The sequence below is a fragment of the Arvicola amphibius genome, chromosome 14, assembly GCF_903992535.2.
Source record: "Arvicola amphibius chromosome 14, mArvAmp1.2, whole genome shotgun sequence".
Classification (NCBI taxonomy): Eukaryota; Metazoa; Chordata; class Mammalia; order Rodentia; family Cricetidae; genus Arvicola; species Arvicola amphibius.
Genome location: NC_052060.1, coordinates 45,382,944 through 45,403,021, shown reverse-complemented (window position 1 = coordinate 45,403,021; position 20,078 = coordinate 45,382,944). Strand labels below are relative to the sequence as shown.

The 20,078-nt window shown below is 38.1% G+C and overlaps 1 protein-coding gene across 5 annotated transcripts in view; it reads left to right on the top strand.

Annotated features, from left to right (window-relative positions):
* The window catches only part of Rap1gds1 (Rap1 GTPase-GDP dissociation stimulator 1), a 124,159-nt gene that overhangs the window by 79,496 nt on the left and 24,585 nt on the right, over positions 1-20,078 (top strand). For all 5 annotated transcript variants that reach the window (XM_038311576.2, XM_038311575.2, XM_038311574.2 and 2 more), the window contains one exon: positions 18,310-18,438. In XM_038311576.2, coding sequence (XP_038167504.1) covers positions 18,310-18,438 — 129 coding nt within the window. The remainder of the gene's footprint in view (positions 1-18,309; positions 18,439-20,078) is intronic.

Below are 20,078 nucleotides of genomic sequence, written 5' to 3'. Positions count from 1 at the left end.
TTTTGCAACTATATATTGGATATGTAAGGGTTTTTTTTTGTTTTTTTTTTTTTTTTTTTTTTTTTTTTTTTTTTTTTAGAATGAATTAGAAAAAGAACACTTGGTAGCTTTCATATGGTCAGTGATTTCTGATTCTTTCGCCTTCACTGAGTCCTTTTAGAAGGACCCTAAACACACATAGACACCAAAGAGATCCTGGGTAGAGTCCAGTGTTTAGTTTCTGGCAGGAGTTTAGCTCTAGCACACAGGTATTTGAATTATAGGAAGCAGTCTTTCAAAGTCAACTGTTCATGCTACTTTTTAAACCTCATTTGGAAATCGACTCAAGAAAACAGAAAAATGCCTAGTGGGAGACCAGTTTCGAAATGTCACAAAAGAAACTACGAAACTGCAGCTTCGGATATAACAGACATCTTTAGGCATCGGAACTAGGAATCGTGGCCTTCTGAGGAAGCGGTTTAAAAATGCATGTGAAACTGAAAACTGGCAAAGTGGCTTAGTTGGTAGCTGAAGTGCTGGCCATGCAAGTGTGGACCCCCATACCCCCTGAGAGACAGACAGACAGACCTCGAGGCTCACTGGCCAGTATAGCCGAAAGGGGGAGCTCCTAAGTTGGTGAGGGACCTTGTCTGGAAAGGTAAGGTGAAGAGTGATTGAGAAACACATCCTGATGTCATCATGTGACCTCCTCACAGGACAGATGCAATGACACAGCCTCCAAGGCGTGACGACTCCTATAGGATCACAGCTAGTAGCAGCATGCACTGAGGCAAGATTAACATGCCAAGTGCCATGATCAGGTGACTTGGCTTTTCCTCCAGTGGGGAATATGCTTGAGAAATAATTTAGACACTGTGGGAAGCTATATTAACTTTTTTCATAATGTTGAACAAATAGTGTTATTCCATAAGCTGAGGACAATGCCTTCTAAAGCTTAGCAGATAAAACAGAAGTTACTTTTAGAACATGATCAAAGCATGGCAGAGATTACTCTTCACCCTCTTTCCTTCCCGGGTCTTGAGCACCCTTTGAAGACATGTTTCTTGTTGCTAATGTTTTAACTTACTAAACCATTTTTTTTTTTGCATTACATTCTTATTTTTGTGCTCATATTAGTAACTATTTTTCTTCTTAAAATTTCTGTTTAAAGACTTAAAACTATTAGAACTTCTTTGCTAACATACAATCACTTAGGATTGGCCCAGGAAAACTCAGCAGGTACTTGATGTCAGCATGTAATAGGAACTTTCCTTTAAGATGTGTTTACTTTTGGAATGTGAGTGATAAACATATCTCCCTTCCACTCAGGAGGAAAGGAAATTAACTGTTTCTTTGAGTCTAATTTTCTAAGCTTTATCCATACTTAAGAAATTTTTAGCTGCATAACTTTTTTAAATATGAGTTAAGGTTGACACTGATCACAGAGAACATAGGTCCCCAATATCGTTTTTTGAATTATGTATTAGTCCTAAAATGCAGTGACACTTTGCAGTATATTCTTTCAGATACTTGTTTCTGCCGTGAAACTATCAGGACATCGAGTTTTCGGTTCAGTTGACAAAGAATAGAACCATTTTAAACATAAGGAAGATGTCTGCTATGAGTGTACTTGTTCAGAGGAAGCATGTCTATGCTGCTTGATAACTGTGTCCGTAACAGGACATGTATTAGTTTAAAAGTTGAGCATTGCTTGGGACTATATCCTCAAGCTATGAGCTATTCTTGATTTTACCCACTGAAGAAGCAATGGGAACTTTTTATATCCAGACTGGTGAACGTAGAGTGTCAGGGCTATTGTATTGCTGAGCCAGAAATGTTTTAGAGTGATAATGTTGAAAGCCTATTTGAATTTGACAGAAATAAGTTTATTTACAAAATGTCACTTAAAATTTTTTAAGAATATTAACCATTTTTATGTGACAAGCAAACCAAAATACTCACAATTGTATAGTCCTCCAGAATAACCTGAATATTAATTTGGTAGTTCTGGCTATAGACAAGCTTGGTAAGGATTTGGCGTTCAGCTTGAGGGAATGTGGTGGTATTTCCTTTATCTGGTTACAACTTGAATTTTAAATGAGGAGCTCAGATCTCTAATTATAAATATTTTACCTCATTAATTTTTTTGAATATTTTTTCTTTTTTTAATTTTAGTTACTTGTCAAAGCACTGCAGTTTCAGAACACTAAGTAGTTTTGCTCACTTGTCTAGCAGTTAACATAGGTGCTTTTCTGTCTGACAGTGATAGTCCATCCCAGTCAGTCCATCATAAACTGACAGTAGCACACCTGGGCATTGCACTTGATACAGTGAGCCCACTAACCATCGCCACAAGCACCTTGAAGTACCGCTTAGTTCACCCGTGGTCACATAGATGGTGAAGACATTGGCATCACAAAAGAGTCATGCTGCATAGCTCTGGCTTGGGCCAAAACCACATGTCAACTTCTGCTAGATCCTCCTGAATCTGTATCATGCCCAAAGTTAAAAATCTTAAATCGACCATTTTACGTCAAAAGATCACCTGTCGGATAGTGTTTGGGTCTATATTCCTCTGGTGATGTAGTATCCAAGGACTACCTGTATTATAGTGTTTGGGTCTATAGTTTCTTTTGTTATGTAGTACACAGTTACTGGATGCTTTAATGTTACCTAAAATTTTCATTAATAAAATCAGTAGTTGGAGAAAAACAGTTCTGTCCAGAGGCAATCCAATGATAAAGGGAATATAATTTCTTGGGTATGTTATTGAAGGGGTTAATTACTGCATTTAAGAATTAAATGTGGGAGGAACCTCCCTTGGAGGAGGCCTGAGCCAGCAACTTCTGCCCGAGCAGGTACAGAAGAGCAACCTCAAAGGGAACAGGCCTAAGCCAGTGACATATGTAGGATTGGACTCGAGCCACCAACCTCCATCAGACTAGTCCCAAGCTAGAGACCTCCATCAGAGCAGTCCTGAGCCAGCAACCTCTGCAAGAGCAGACCTGAGCCAGCGACCTCCATGGGAGCAGGCCCAAGCAAGTTACCTCCATGGGAGAAGGCCTGACCAACCTCTGGGATTGCAGAACAACTTCTAGGACTGCCAAGTGACCTCTGGCTTGACTGGAGCCATGGCCCCAACTCCATTACAAGGAACAACCATCTGAGCCTTGGATCCACTGGTTCCTGGAAGAGTGATCACCAGAGACATTACCCCAAATACATCAATCAGAGGAAAAGATGAGTAAACACAACACCACAATGAGCAACATGACCAATAAAAACTAGTGGCTCTAAGTTAACAAGACTTGAACACCCCAATAGAGAGGAAACAGAAGAAAATTACCTTAAATATAGCTTTAGGAGAATGAGGCCCTTTTAAAGAAGGGAAGAATAAAAAATTCTCTTGAAGAAGTGTAGGAAAAGACAAACAAAAAGCTAGAAGAAATCAACAAGTCCCTTAAAAGAAACCAAGAAAAAGCAATCAAACAGGTGAAAAATGATTAAAGACTTGAAAACTGAAATAGAGACAATAAAAAACCCACAATCCAGGGAATTCCAGAAACAGAAAATATGGGAAAACAATCAGGAACCACAAGTGCAAGCATAAACTGCAGAATACAAGAGATGAAAGAGTGTTGAAGGTACAGTACAGGAATTAGACTCATCAGTCAAAGAAAAAAAAAACGTTAAATTTAACAAAAGTTTAACACAAAATATCCAGGAAATAAAGGACACCATGAAAAGACCAAACCTAAGAATAATAGGGATAGAATAAGGATAAGAAGTTCAACTCAAAAGCACAGAAAATATGTTCAACAAAGTCATAGAAGAAAACTTTTCCAGCCTAAAGAAAGATATCCCTATGAAGATACAAGAAGCTTACAAAACACAAAATAGACTGGCCCAAAAAATAAATAAATAAAAGGTCCTCATGAATAATAATCAAACACTAAACATACCGAATAAAGATTAAGAGATTCAAAAGAAAAAGGCCAAGTAACGTATAAAGGTACACCTATGAGAATTATACCTGACTTCTCAGTGGAAACAATGAAAGCCAGAAGGTCCTGTTCAAGCATGTGCAGACATTAAGAGACTACAGATGCCAATCTAGACTACTATACCCAGAAAAATTTTCAGTCACCATAGACAGACAAAACAAGATATTCCATGACAACCAGATTTAACCAATGCCTAGCCACAAATCCAGCCCTACACAAAGTACTAGAAGGAAAACTCCAACTCAAGGAAGTTAGCTACATCCACAAAAACAGACAATAGATGATCTCACAGCAGCAAATCACAAATAAGGGAAAGACACTAACAATAACATCAACAACAATAAAAATTACAATAACAGGAACTAGCAATCACTGGTCATTAATATCCCTTAACATAAATAGATTCAACTCACCTATAAAAAGACACTGGCTAACAGATTGGATATGAAAACAGAATCCATCCTTCTGTTGATTTCAAGAAACATACCTCAACCTCAAAGACAGACATCACCTCAGGATAAAAGGTTGGGAAAAAATTTTCCAATCAAATGGACCTAAGAAACAAACTGGTATAGCTGTCCTTATATCTAACAAAATAGACTTCAAACTAATCAACCAAAAGACACAAAGAAGGACATTTCATATTAGTCACAGGAAAAATCCATCAAGAGGAAATCTCAATACTGAATATTTGTGACCCAAATACAAGGGGGCCTTCATATATAAAAGAAACACTACTGAATCTTAAACATACATTAATCCCACACACTAATATTGGGAGACTTGAACACCCCCTCTCAGCACTGGACAGGTCTGGATAAAAACTTACCAGAGAAATAAGGGAACTAATAGATGTTATGAATCAAATGGATTTAACAGACATCTATAGACTATTCCATCCAAACATAAAAGAATATACCTACTTCTTAACACCTCATGGAACCTTCTCAAATAGTGACCACATACTAGGTAACAAGGCAGTCCTCAACAGATACAAAAAAACCTGGAACAACCTTATGTATCTTATCAGATCACCATGGCTTTAAATTAGAATTCAACAGCAATACTAATTCCAGGAAGCCCACAAACACATGGAGATTAAGCAGTGCTCATCTGAATCACCAATTGGTCAAGGAAGAAATTAAAGACTTCCTGAAATTCAATGAAAATGACCACACAACACACCCAAATTTATGGGACACAATGAAGCAGTGTTCATAGCACTAAATGCCTACATAAAGAAACTGGAAAAGTCCCGCAGTAGTGAGTTAACAGAACACCTGAAACCTCTAGAACAAACAAGCAAATTCACCCAGGAGGGCTAAAAGGCAGGAAATAACCAAAATGAGAGCTGAAATTAGCAAAATATAAACAAAGAAAACAATACAGAGAAACAACGAGACAAAGAGTTGGTTCTTTGAGAAAATCAACAAAATAGACAAATCTTTATCCAAAATAACCAAAAGGCAGAGAGAGAATGTTTAAATTAATAAAATCAGAAATAAAAAGGGAGACATAACAACAGACAAAGAGGAAATCCAGAGAATTATCCGGTCATACTTCAAAAAGGTGCATTTCACAAAATTGGAAAGCTTAAAGGAAATGGACTGTTTTCTAGATAAATATCACTTACCAAAATTAAATCATGACCAGATAAGAAAATTAAATAGACTTATAGCTGCTAAAGTAATAGAAACAGTTGTCAAAAGTCTCCCAATCAGAAAAAAAAAGCCAAGGACCAGATGGTTTCATCGTAGAATTCTACAAGATTTTCAAAGAAGAGCTAATACCTATACTCCTCAAATTCTTCCACACAATAGAAACAGAAGAAACAATGCCAAACTCTTTTTGAGGCCACAGTTACCCTGATACCCAAATCACACAAAGACATACTAAGAAAGTGAATTACAGACTAATCTCACTTGTGAACATTGATGCAAAAATAGTCAATAAAATACTGGCAAACCGAATCTAAGAACATATCAGAAAAATCATCCACCATGACCAATTAGGCTTCATTCCAGAGATGCAGAGATGGTTCAACATAAGAACATATGTCAGTGTAATCCACTATATAAACAAACTGGAAAAAAACACATTTAAGGCTGAAAAAGCCTTCAACCAAATACAACATCCCTTTATGATAAAGGTCTTGGAAAGAGCAGGCATGCAAGGATCATAAACATAATTAAGGCAATATATAACGTGCCAACATCAAACTAAATGGAGAGAAACTCAAAGCCATCCCACTGAAATAAGGAACAAAACAAGGTTGTCCATATATATTCAATATAGTACTCCCTTTACCCCACTCATCACTTGGTCTCGGTCCCCAACTCCCTACAGGCGTTCCCTAGGGACCTACAGGCCAATCTGGTCACAAAAGCATAAAGCTAACTGCAGGTTTTCACCTCTCCTTCCATTTCTCCAAGTCTAGTCACCCATTCTCATCTCTAGTTCTGTAGCAGACTTTCTGGTCATTTCTAGGGAACTAAGCAGATCCTGGTAGGACATCTGCTTCCTCTGGACCCCTGGAGCCTGATCCTAGCCCATCCCCATTTTTAAATGTCACCACCCAATAGCTAGAAACACATTTTACCAGGAGCCCCCAGTGGACACACCTATCAGGATTCCAAAAGAATTCTCTGCCAAGCACCACACAGCCACCACACGCTCCTAAGAACCAGAGGAGGCAACAGAAACCAAGGAACAAAGCACATCCCCAACAAAGATAAGACCAGAAAACAGCACCTAGAATTACAATGTTCCCAAACACAGATGCTTAGATGCCAGCATAAAAGCACGATCAATCAGTTAAAGCAAGGACAATCCCAGCAACCCTACCACAGCAGGCCCTGAATATTGCAATGTAGTTGAAGCAGAAGAAGCTCTTAAAATAGCCTTTATTAATATAAGGGTCCTTGAAGAGGAAATTTTTAAAATTCTTTTAAAAATCTATGTAAACACAAACAATGAAAGTAAATGAATAAAGCCATTTAAGACCTGAAAGTGGAAATAGAGTCAATAAAGAAAACCCAAACTAAAGGAAATCTGGAAATGAAAGTTTTAGTAACTCAAGCAGAAACCTCAGAGTTAATCCCCAGCAACAGAATACAGGAGGTGGAAGACAGACTCTCAGGCCTTGGAGATACTATTGAAGAAATAGATAACCTTGTCAAAGACAATGTTAAATCTAAAAGCCACCTGGTACAAAACATCCAAGAAATCTGGGACACTATGAAAAGCCCAAATCTAAAAATAATAGGAATGGAGGAAGGAAAAGAAACCCAGGTCAGAGGCACAGAAAATATTTTTAACAAAATCATAAAAGAAAATTTCCCTAACCTATAGAAGGAGATGTCTATCAAGGTACAAGAAGCATAGAGAAAACAAAAATAGAGTGGACCAGAAAAGAAATAGTCAATAGTGGACTGCGTAATAGTCAAAACAATAAATGTACAGAAGTATGATCTTGTGGAGAACCCAGTGTGCAAAGCTTCAGGAACACTTGTTGGTGTGGGAGGTCCTTCTGTATATGTGTTGCTTTTATTGGTTAGTGAATAAAGAATCTGTTTTGGGAAATAAAAAAAAAAAAAGAAAAAGCCTGGTATAGCTGTTTTTTTTTTTTCAGTGTGCATTTCTGGCTTCTTTATCAAAAATCAGGTGTCCATATGAATGTGGATTTATATCTGGGTCTTCAATTTGATTCCACTGATCAACAAGTCTGTTTATATGTCAATATGACAGTTTTTATTATTATAGCCCTGTAGCACAACTTGAAATCAGAGAGTGATAATACCAACATTTCTTTTATTATTCAGAATTATTTTAGCTAACCTAGGTAGGTTTTTTTGTGTTTCCATATGAAGCTGAAACTGTCCTTTCAAGATCTGTGAAGAGTTGCGTTGGAATTTTGATGGGGATTGCATTAAATCTATAGCTTATTTTTGGTAAAAAAAAAAAAATTAGTTTATACTATATTACTCCTACTAATCCTAAGATCTATAAGCATGAGAGATAGTTTCATCCTCAATCTGGTAGAGTTTTTAATCATACAGATCTTTCACTTGTGTAGTTAGGGTTGCCCCACGATGTTTTATGCTATGTCAGTCTACTGGGAAAGGTATTGTTTCCATCATTCCTTTCTCGGTATATTTGAATTTGTCTACAGAAATGCTGATTTTTTTTTGTGTGTGAGTTAATTTTGTATCCAGATACTTTGCTGAATGTGTTTTACTGTATAATCCTTGTGACTCATATCAACTGTTCCTTGTATTTTGCTTGTCCAGATCAGACAGCAGACTATACATTCGGGGATCATTTCTATAGTTCCTTACCAGGCCTTTTCTTTTTGGGACACCAACCAGCTCCCACATCATTACATGGAGTCTTATTATTAGCTTTGAATGCTCAATCTAGCTTAGGCTCATTTCTGGCTAGCTCTTTTAACTTAAATTAACTGGTTCCTATCTTTTGCCTTGGGACTTTTTCCTTTTCTTCCTTCTGTATATCTTACTTTCACTGCTTTGTGGGTCTGGCTGGCTAACAGCTACCTGGCTAGACCCAGGCATGCCCCCTGTCTTTCTTCTCGTTCTCTCCTTCCTTCTCTTGTTCTCTTTGCCTGCAAGCCCCACCTATCCTTTCTCTACCTAGCTATTGGCCATCTAGCTCTTTATTAGACCAATCAGATGCCTTAGGCAGGCAATGTGAAACAAATGAAATACATCTTTACCTAATTAAACACATCCTTCCATCATTATACAAATGCAGCATGAACAAATGTAGCACACCTTTACATAGTAACAGACAGCATCTTCAACAAATGGTGCTGGTCAAACTGAATGTCTGCAGGAAGAATCCAAATAGATTCCTTTCTGTCACCTTACAAATTCCTTGAAGACCTTAACATAAAAGCAGATACACTGAACCTGATAAAGAGGAAATGGGAAATAGCCTTGAACTCATTGGCAGAGAAAAAAACTTTCTGAACAGAACAGCATTAGCACAGACACTAAGGTTCACAATTAATAAATGGGACCTCATGAAACTGAGAAGCGTCTGCACAGCAAAGGACACTATCACAAAGTGGTAGTCTGTGGAATGGGAAAAACTGAGCTAATATCCAAAATATATAAAGAACTAAAAAGACTAGAATATCAAGATATCTAATAACCCAACTAAAAAGTGGAGTACATACCTAAACAGAATTTTCAAAAGAACCTCAAGTGGCTGAGAAACAAATGTTCAGCGTCCTTAAAGTGGTTCTGATTTGCATAGTTAAGTCCAGCTGGGCCACTCCTGGACATAAAGCATAAGTAGTGTAACAAAGATACTTTCTCAACCATGTTCATTGCTGTTCTATTTAAAATAGCCAGAAATTGGAAACCACCTAAATGTCACTCAACAGAAGACTAGATAAAGAAAATGTGATACATTTACATAACAGAGTATTACAAGTAAATGGATGGAAACATCTTCCTGAGTAAGATATCCTAGACCCAGAAAAACAAATGTGGTATGTGTTTCCTTGTTTGTCGTAATCAAGCTATAATCTATCGAACCACAGAGGTTAGGTATAGAGTAGGGGGGTGGGGTATGACAGATCTCATTAAGAAAGGGAGATAGAATAATTATTGGTAGATGTGTGGGGTCTAGAATGGGGAGCTCAAAGGGGAGTGGAGGGAGGGTGAGAGAATGTGGAAAAATATGTGGAAATTAAGGGCCATTTAAGGGATAGTATGGAAACCATCTGTTGTATTAACAGCAGAAGCTTCCTAAAACACGTATGATGGCAAATGAAATAATCACCAAAGAATAGAAGAGACTGAACATGTCACCAAATGATACTTCCAGTCCTGGGATTGGGTTGTATCTAATTGAGTTGTTGGCCAAAGAAACACCCCCCAAGAATCCCCAGAGTGTAGGCTGTTACCAAGATTATAGGTTGCTATCCACAAACTTATGCCAAGGCCCCATTGCTGAAGATAACACCAAGACAGCTTCTTGACTATTGAGAAGTCAAGCTGGTGCCTACAAATAGAGAGCCTTCACCCGTGCTCCGGTGTCTTTGGCATAGGAAGGTACTCTGCATGCTGACATAGGAGAAAAGGTAAACACCATAACAGCCACAACCTGTTTCATCTACAGTAGTTGTGTGCCTGCAATCTCTGCTAGTGCAGTGGTGTCACAAAACTTACGGGAGTAACCAACCGATACTAATTTAGGGCTCACTCTATAAAATGGAAGCCATACCTAACACTGTTAGGGTGACCAGGAACCTGAGACTAGATATCGGTAACCCCGGGACCTAGGGTAAAACTAAATATTTAAAGCAAAGAAAAATGTAGCGATAAAATGACTCCTAATGACATTCTGCTATACTCATGTATCAGTGCTTTGCTCAGCCATCATCAGAGCAGCTTTCTCCTGCAGCAGATGGGAACAAATGCAGAGACCAACAGCCAGACAATATGCAAAGAGTGAGAGACCCTGGAGCACTCAGCTAATTTGGTGGGATACTACTACCAAATCCCTCTCCTTAGGACTCAGGGAACCCTCCAGAGTTAGAAGCTGAAAGAGTATAAGAGCCAGAGGTGATAGAGGATACCCAGAAAAAAAGGCCCTCTAAGTCAACATGAGAAAAGTTTGTATGAACTCAGAATCTGAAGCTGCACACACAGGGCTTGCACTGGTCTTCACCAGGTCCTCTGCACGCAGATTGCAGCTTTCAGTTAGTGTTTTTGTGGGATTTCTGAGTGCATGAATGAGTGGGAATCTGATTCTTGTGTCTTCTCGTGGGGCTCTGTTCCCTCTGTTGGTTTGGCTTGTCCAACTTCTGTGAGATGGTTTTTGTTTTATCTTATTGTATTTTATTTTACTATAACCCCCCTTAGAATCCTGTTTGTTTTATAATGGGAGACAGAAAGGGATTGGATCTGGATGGGAGAGGGGGTGGGAAGAACTGGGGAGGAGTAGAGAGGGAAATGGTAGTCAGGGTGTATTATGTAAGGGAAAATCTATCATCAGAATGGCTCAGCAGTTAAGAGCACTTCCTGCTCTTAGAGAGGGCAGGGGTTTGATGGTCAGTACCAACTTCCAGCTCACAACTATCTGAATCTCAAGTTTCAGGAGATCCAAGGTCCTCTTCAGGTCTTTGTAGACTAGAGGCACTCATGTAGTATACAGACATACATGCAGGCAAAATACCTGTACACATGAAAACACTAATAATCAAGTTATTTTAAAAGTTCTTTACACTCCATTTTGTTCTAGAGTCTAAAGAAAATAGTCAATCTTTTTTTTTTGCTTTGTTTTGGTTTTAGGGTTTTTTTTGGAAGGGGTGAATTTTTGAGGCAGAAATTCACTATGTAACTCTGGCTGTCCTGGAACTTGCTCTATAGACCAGGTTGGCCTCAAACTCTGAGATCTGCATGTCTCTGCCTCCAGAGTGCTGGCATTAAAGGTATGCCACCAGCCAGCTTCAATTCTATTGTAGTAGTTCAGTAATGAACATCTACATGTCTCGACTTAATTTATAGCATACAAAGCACAATGGGAGATTTTCTGTTGTGTGCAGTGTTTACCTTTTCTGAAGGTGGATATTAGGTAGTGACAGTGACTCAAAGGGCAAGTCACACTAGCTGACATATGTTTGAATCAAGCAGGTGATCACTGAGCCTGTGTGATTTCACCAGAGATACCTCTGCAGCAAGCATCCGGCTGCTCGGCCTTCCAGGTGCTGAGACTGAAGCTAGGGGGGAAAGATTTTAGCTCAGTACCACTTGTCTCTAATTTATGCCGCTTCAAAAGGCCTTTCTAGAATAGAAAAGGTGGCTTGAAATTACTATGTTGATTAAATTTTGTAAAAGTTGCCTGTTTTCTAACTGTGAGTAAAATCTAATCAGTACCGAGCTGCCTATATCATTTAATTTACCTAGAAAAGTCCTGTGGCCAGGTGTGGTGACACATACCTTTAATCCCATGCACGTGGGAGAAACTGCAAGCGTCTGCGCGTTTACAGACATTGATCAACAGTTTCAGGCCAGCCAGGGCTACATAGACCTTGTTTCAAAAGGGCTTTTGAAAACTAGGGTTACTGGCTAGAAATGCAAAGGCTTTGGATAGGGCAGGTGTCTTGTTAACATAATTTATACATTATAAATAATTGCTGTGTGATTTTGAAGTGTAAAAACTACTACTTTGTTCTAGGATAATTTACCCATTTGTAAAGCATTCATGCTAAGGTGTAAGTTACCTTGGCATTTAGCTTAGTTTGCTAAACAAAACCTCAGCGTATTTAGGGTAGAACTGGTGATTGGTTTTTCCTAATAAGAGGCTTTTAGGTCACACCTGCTAACTAACACGACTCTGAAGAGTTTTAAACAAAAAGAAAAATGTCATCGTGGAAGCTGTGGTCGTGTGGCACAACGTGCACTTTAGTCCATGTGTGATTACTTGCAAATGGTCACTGCAGTGAGTCGTTGGTCTGGTTTAAGGCCTCTGGTTTTTGCTACATCATCAGTACTGGGTCCTCACCCGGTGCTCCTCTTGGATATCCTGTGTTAGGCAGATCCTGCAACTTTGGGTCTTCAGAACTGGTCCTTTCACATACTTCAGCATATCACAGGGTGGATGTTGGGACCCGTCAATCATAGCCCTGGGTCTGGGTCTGAATGGTTGCTGGACTGATCAGCCTGCCTGCTCTCCTTCACCCTCAACACCAGGGTGAGCTCTCCAGCACTGCCCTGGCTAGTTCATACTATGTCTTAAACAGCAAGGGGAGGTTCTGATTCTCCTGTTAATATGTCCTCTGGCTGGCTCACCCACACTAAGCCACCAGAGTGTTTATTTTGTTAAATCCACAAAGAATCAGTAAAAATTAAATTGTATGTGAGTGTTCTAATCTTAATTTCTGAGATGAGAACATACTTTTAAAATCAAAGTAGGCATACCTGTAGAAATACCATTTCTACATTTGCTGTGGCATTCACTTAAACTGTAGTTCATTTGCACTACATAATTTAACCTAAAGATGATACTGAGTAAAGATGTCTCCTTGATAATGATCTAGTCACCGCATATCATTTTTTTGGGAACACGTGTTGGGTTTGGGAATAATGGGATGCTGGCCAGACCCTCTTGGAAGTCTCTGGGTCTGTGACCACAGTTGCCTATCCTGCCTGAGGTACTGTTCTTAACCTGCAGAGACAAGGCATGCTGGGTTGAGACTGCTTTGTTTTCAAAACCCCGAAAGAACATGCTTGAATTCACTTACTAACTTGGGGTATGAGTGTATTGGTTAAGCTTCCAATATTCTCAAGACTTAACACATCTTGATTTGCTTTTTATTTTCGTTTTGAAATGACTGTGTCATTGAAAGATATAACCTGGGAACTAATGAGACCTTCTGGATATGAAACACTTGCACGTTTTGATTTTTAAACCTCTTAAAGTACTGGATTTGAGGTTTATGTTAGAATATCTAGTTGTGGCTTTATCCCCTCAGCACTGGGTTTAGGATAAACTTGTGTGTGCTCCCGGGAATCAGCAGCAGAGCACTGTTCTTAGAGTGGACGGAAGTCTTTACTTGATATCTGTGCAGCCAGTGAACACTGCTCGCCCTTCCATAACTGTGTTTACATCAGCTTTCATCTCAGTCGCAATGCGCTAAAACCCGCTTCAAGTCTTAAATGCTACATTACTGAAATCATTTCTTATTTTTAATATTCATATCCTGGTTTTGGGAATGCAGGTGTTTCATTAAGTCACAGGTGGTTTTTGTCAGGCTATTAGGCTCCGATGATTTTTTTTTTTACCAGTTTGTAATAGAGCAGTTCAGCAAGACTTCTGCCTTATGGTTTTCCCTGTACCAGCTGTGCAGTGCTCCTTTGCTTTAGTGTGGGGTTTTAATGCAAGCCTCTGTGTAACAATATCCTACCTTTATTCTGTGACTAATAGAAACACCATGTATCCATACTGATGAATAGGCTGTATTTTTAGTTGGGCCTTTCCTTTTGATAAAGTTTCATCTTTAAGTCTTACCAATAGGGCTAATAATCTTTTAGCATTGTAGATACCTTAGGAATAAGCTAAACATGTTTAAAACTTAAGGAACTTATTTTTAGTGATGATTAATATAACTGAGTTATTGGCATTTCCACATACTTTTGTGCACCTCTGTAGTCTATACCAATGTTTTAAACATTAAACTTAAAACTCAGGGGGAAAAGGTTCCTCAACTTGAGATCTTCTCTCCAGATCTCCATTCTTTGGAGTTTCCATGAATGTGACCTGAAGAACTTGGAACCATTGAGATTCAAATGTAGGTAGGTAAGTGTTCACACCAGCGCATGCGTTGATTGCCTTCTATCTCTTTGTATATGCATCTGTATTGCACCCCCTCAGTGCCTTTCTCTCTCTTCCTCCCCATAGATCATGTAGGGCCTGTGTCATCTTGATATAATGTAGATTTGTAAATCTGTACTTTGGTCAGCATTTGTCTGTGACGTGTGTCAGGAGCAGATGTAGAAAGTCTTCAGACATGTATGTCTTCAGACATGTTGTCTAAAGACTGTCTCACACGTATGTGTTTGCTGTGTCTGGGCCTGGGTTGCATTGTGTGAGTTTCTATGTTTGTAGAAGCTCTGATACAGATTCACCTAGAGTTACTGGCGTTTGTTTAGAGATACAAATGTCACAGTCTTGCTCTTGTCCATGTGCTCTTCGATGTATCCAGAAAACATGAATTCTTTGTGGTTCTGTGAGTTCCTTCCTGCTGGTCTTTAATTGTAAAAGTTTCGCTTCTGATCAGATTCACAATAGCATGAATGTCAGCTGTTATCTGTTGGAGAACATTCATAAGCTGTCTTTGAACAATTAAAAAATTTCAGTTATGTACTAATTTGCTTCCCCGACTAAGAATACCCCCTTCACAAATAAGATCCCCATCTCAATGAAGGCTTCCCAAGTGTTAGACATATAGTTACAGCCGAAATAAACTAGATCTTAATCTGAAATAGTCTACTAGGCCCAAGTAGAGCCTGTTGAGATTTAAAAAAAAAAAGATGAGACATTAAGATACCTTATTAAAGTTATTTCTTTCAAAAATATCTGAAACCAAAACCTAAGTTATAGCATGCTTTCTGTTGTTGCTGGGGACCCCCCCCTGCTTATTACATCTGCCAAGTACTCCATTAAAATTCAGAATATTTTCCCCCACACTCCCAACTTTATAAAAATTGGGTAGCTAGTGACTCTTAAACATTTGACCTCTGAGCCCTTTCAGACACCTAAAAAGATTAAAGAGCTCCAAGAGTTTTTTCATTGCGTGTATAGGTTATTACTCACAATGCTTATAGAGATAGAAATTAAAATTTTAAGTGTTTCCTATAATATTTAAAGTGGATAAGCTCATTATATGTTAACATGAACAATGTATGCAAAGTGTTTTCAAAAATAAAGTTGCTGAGAAAAATGGCATTTTTACCGTGACTGTTGTTACCATAAGGAATACAGTAGTTACCTCTTGATATCACTGCCTGGGTTCAGCCAGAGCACCAGTGTTTTAACTAACCATTCTTCATACATGATCACCACACATGTCAACATATTGAAAAAACAAGGAAAATCCTAGTATTTTATAAAACAGATTTTCCTTTGGTAGTTTTTCTGGAAGGGTTTCAACAATTAGAGAACCGTATTCTAGAATGCCTCTCTCCATAATGTGAAAGTTTGTGCCTGCTTATCTAAGTTCATTTTTTCTCCTCTGGGTCTTCAATATCTAAGGAAATTTTACGTGCATTGTGAACAAATTTTAGAGTTCAGTATGATGATTACTTTCAGTTAGCATCAGAAAAATAAATGTAAAAGAACACACCCATTTGGTCCAAAATGAGTCTGTCCAATTGGATGACTGTACATTTTCTCTTGTGTGTGGTATGTGTGTTATATGTGAGCGTATAATTAATTTGGCTTCTGAGTAGTTTTTAAACATGCTTTCAGAAAGAAGCAGTTCTCACAAATCGAGGTGATTGACACAATTGGCTACTTGGCTGTGCTACTCTTCCTGATGATCTGCTATAATTCCGATGTTACTAGTGCATTTGCATCTCAAAGACTTTGCTAAGCTCTACTGCATTTCTTACCTAAATTTATGACATATTTTAAGTAGTCCAAGGACATGATAGTGGTGCCAAGTTAGAATGTGAAGAGCCTCATCTTGTAAGCGGCATCACCCTGTTCAGTCTCCTTCCTCATAGAATGTTCCTCCGATGTCCCTGCACTGTTGGGTATTTGTAGAGCTCTTATGGACAGTACTGAGGGGGTGTGTGATGCTTCCGTAAGCACACACAGAGCAGAGTTTGACTCACTCAATGCATGCGCTAGTGCTCACGCTTACGTACCTGAGATTTAGAACTCAGCAGTTCTGCAGAATGTGACGAGATAGTCAAAATGATTAGCTCTTACTGCTAAAGAGCAGAGATATGCTGGCTCCATCTACCTGTGCAGAACGCTCCTGGTAAGTAACCAGAGTCATGTCTAACTCGGAGAGGTTTTGGGTGCATGATCATCATACATAGTATACTTACAGTGGAAGTACTCAGCCCATAGACCATAGTGCACTGCATTGTATAACCTAAGTGTTTGCCTGTAAATCTTGAGAATCATTCCTTTAAATGTTCCATTGTATAATCAGGAAAGTTTTTGCATTAAAAGTATAAAAGCAAATTATTTCATTGAATATACTTTTACTTCATTTAGAATAAGCTTCATAATTCCACTGCTAATTTTGAAATGTATTATTGGGTTGTTTGAACTGTAAATGTAGCCCAGCCTTTTTCTCAAGTTTATCTTCTAGTCTTGTTTTGATAATAGGCCCCTTTCTAGTACAGACAGGCCCCAATAATCAAACTAGATAATTAGCCATAATTACATATTCAGTTTTCAGGGGAAACTATTAGTCTTTGACCATCTCTTCATAATTTATTCTAAAAGCCACGAGGAAGTAACAACAAAGACCACCAGGCAAGTAAAGACCTGACCCTTGCAACAGCTCAGCCCCTCATTTGTGTTCTCTCCCCTTAGCCACCCGCTCACATCCTTATCTACAGGTTAAGAATGGTCTACAAGAGCAATAAAGAAGGGATTGGTAGCTGTCAGGGGATTTGTGCTGTAAAGAAAATGTATTTTGTAGGAAACAACTTTACCTTTACATCCCAGATAGATGACTTTGAAGAATTTGGAGAGAATTAGTTTTTAAATAGTGTATCATTTTAAAGTAGAAAAGCAAACAAAAAAAAATAAAAAATAATAATAAAGCCCAACTTGGAAAGAGCATTCCTGTCTTCAGATGAACCCATTGTTGATAGCAGTGTTTTGTGTAAATGCCTGAATGTTTGTCATTCTTCGTAGCTTATTCTAAGAGATACTACACTTCTGGTTTTCATTTGGGCTAATTTACCTTCACCTTGATACAGGATTTATTAGCGCTGTCCCGTGAAGAAACATTGTGGGGACACAAGGCATGTTTAGCACCTTAAAGCTGATTAGTTACTTAGAAAATGGAAGTAAACAGTGACAGTGTTGGTGGCTTCTTCACCTCTCACGTCATCCGTCCTACTGAGATGACTTAGTTACGAAGAACTGATAGAAGAGCTACTCTAGGGAACTCTTCCTCCCTGGTTAAAACCGCATCGCTTCCCAGCAATCATCACAGAACACTGCTTGCAAATGCTCAGAACCAACTGCTTTTTCTGTGACATACTTTTGATGTTTTTTTTTTTCTGATAATGAAGCAACTGTATTTTTAAAATTCTAAGATTCTTCTCTTCTTTCTTGGTCTCTAAGCTTCCTGTTTTTCTTAGCCTTTCCATATATTCTATGAGTTGCTGATACCCAACTGATGTTTCTAACCCTTTCATTGAAAACCAGTCGTGTGTTTAATTGTTTATATATCTTAAAAGGTTCATCATTAAACATATTAAAGGTATATGAAGACCCCATTTAGAAGAAAAAGAATAATGGTTTGATACATTTTTTTAAATTATTTCTAAATTTCTGATAATTATTGGAAAGATTAAAAGATCTCAGCTCTTCTGAACTAATGTGATTAAAATATTCAAGTCAGTCAAATGAGTGTACTTGTGCTGGAGAGATGGTTCAGCCAATAAAATCTAGGCTCACAACCAAAATGAAGCAAATGGACATCATTTGCCTTTGCTGTAATTCAAAGAGAACCGAGTTACAGAAAGTAACAGATGTTTTCTGTTTGATTATATCTGATACTATCAACACTTCTTCCGGTTTTTTTCTCTTTCTGTTTTAACAGATTCCCTTCAAGCTCAGCTAATCAATATGGGTGTTATCCCAACCTTAGTGAAATTACTGGGCATCCACTGTCACAATGCTGCTCTTACTGAAATGTGTCTTGTTGCCTTCGGGAATTTAGCAGAACTAGGTAAGTCTATATCACAAGCCACAAGTGTCATTAACTTATTAATGCTCTTACAGTGGCTACTTCTTTATGAACATGTAAATTATTTCAGTTTTTCTTTTAAGTATTCAAGGTATTCAATGTTAAAAAAAAATGTATCATTCTATTTTTTGTTAATTTGTTTACAGTTGCTACTATTTTGCGTCTCTGATTATTTTATATATTAGAATTTAAATTTTAGGAGCTTCGAGTATATAGCCCAAAAGTAGTGTCTTTGTAAAACCTAGAAGAGGCCTGTGGTTTTACTTATACCAGCACATACACAATAATTCCTTTTTTAATATAAACTAATTTGATTATATAACCTTAAAAGCATTAGCAAACTAAAGTGATTCCTTATCTTTTTACAGAATCCCTAACAGTGATGGTTTTTTTATATAAATATATATTTACATATATATTACATTTAGAGAGTATGTATGTGTATGTACATGCACCACAGTGTGAGTGTAGAGGTCAGAGGGTCACTTGCAAGAGCTGCTTTGGTCTTTGTATCATGTGGATCCCTGGGATTGAATTCAAGTTGCCAGGGTTGGCCTCAAATGCCTTTACCTGATGAGCCATCTGTGTGTTTGTAAGAGTGTTCTAGGGCAAAATTTGAGAAACCTTTGAAAATGTGAAGACAGGCAGAATAAAGCCAATGCTGTAGACACTTCTTTGTCATAACAAAAAGACCAATGGCCTCAGCCTTTCATCTCCTTCTCTGTTTTTGTTTTGTTTTGTTTCTCTACTTCCTGTATTATTTCCTTCTCTATCCCTTGCTTCTCCTTTCAACTTTTGGGATGAATCATCCCCACAGCGATATTTATAATCATTTATTATATTCATAGGAGAACCACTGGTATTTTGTCCTAGGTAATATAATAGTTAAAGCATAAATATATTTATTAATCTTCCATTTTATAATGAAGCATAAGGCACCAGTACTTTACTATTGATCTTTCTAAAAGTTTGTACCCTTTGCACACTATAATTTTTAGTACTTCAGTTGACTCAAAGCTTAAAGTAATAGCGGGGTGTATGTGTCTGTCTGACTGGAGAGCTGATGGCAACTTTAGCAAGTCTTTGTTCTCCACTGTGGGTTCTAGGTTTCAAACACAGGTCATCAGGTATATGTGGCAAATGTTTTTACCTACTGGGCTATCTTACCTGCCCTGGAAATACTTTTTAAAGTCTTTCTCTTTTTCTTTTCTCAGACTGGGTCTAACTTTGTAGCTTGGCTGACCTAGAACTCACTACTTAGTCCAGTCTGGACTCATATTCATAAGAGATCCACTTGCCTCTCCCCTAAGTGCAGGGATTAAAGGTGTGTGCCACACCTAGCTCAGAAGTCATTATTCTGTAATGGGTCATGTCCTAGTGTGCTTCTCTCCTTTACTTTGCTTTTTCATGCTAAATTGATTAACATACAGTTTTTTTTTCAAGTGAGACTAAGAAGGGAAGAAGGTTCAGCCAGTATTAAGAAAATGTTAGTTTTCTTTAAACCAAGTGTGTTGTAGGAGTTTTTGTCCAGTGTAGTTGTAGAAGTCACTTAAGAATCTCATAGTGATGTCATCTTTTGTGTGAAAACATAAACAATGGTTCGGGTATCTTGTCACTTGCCG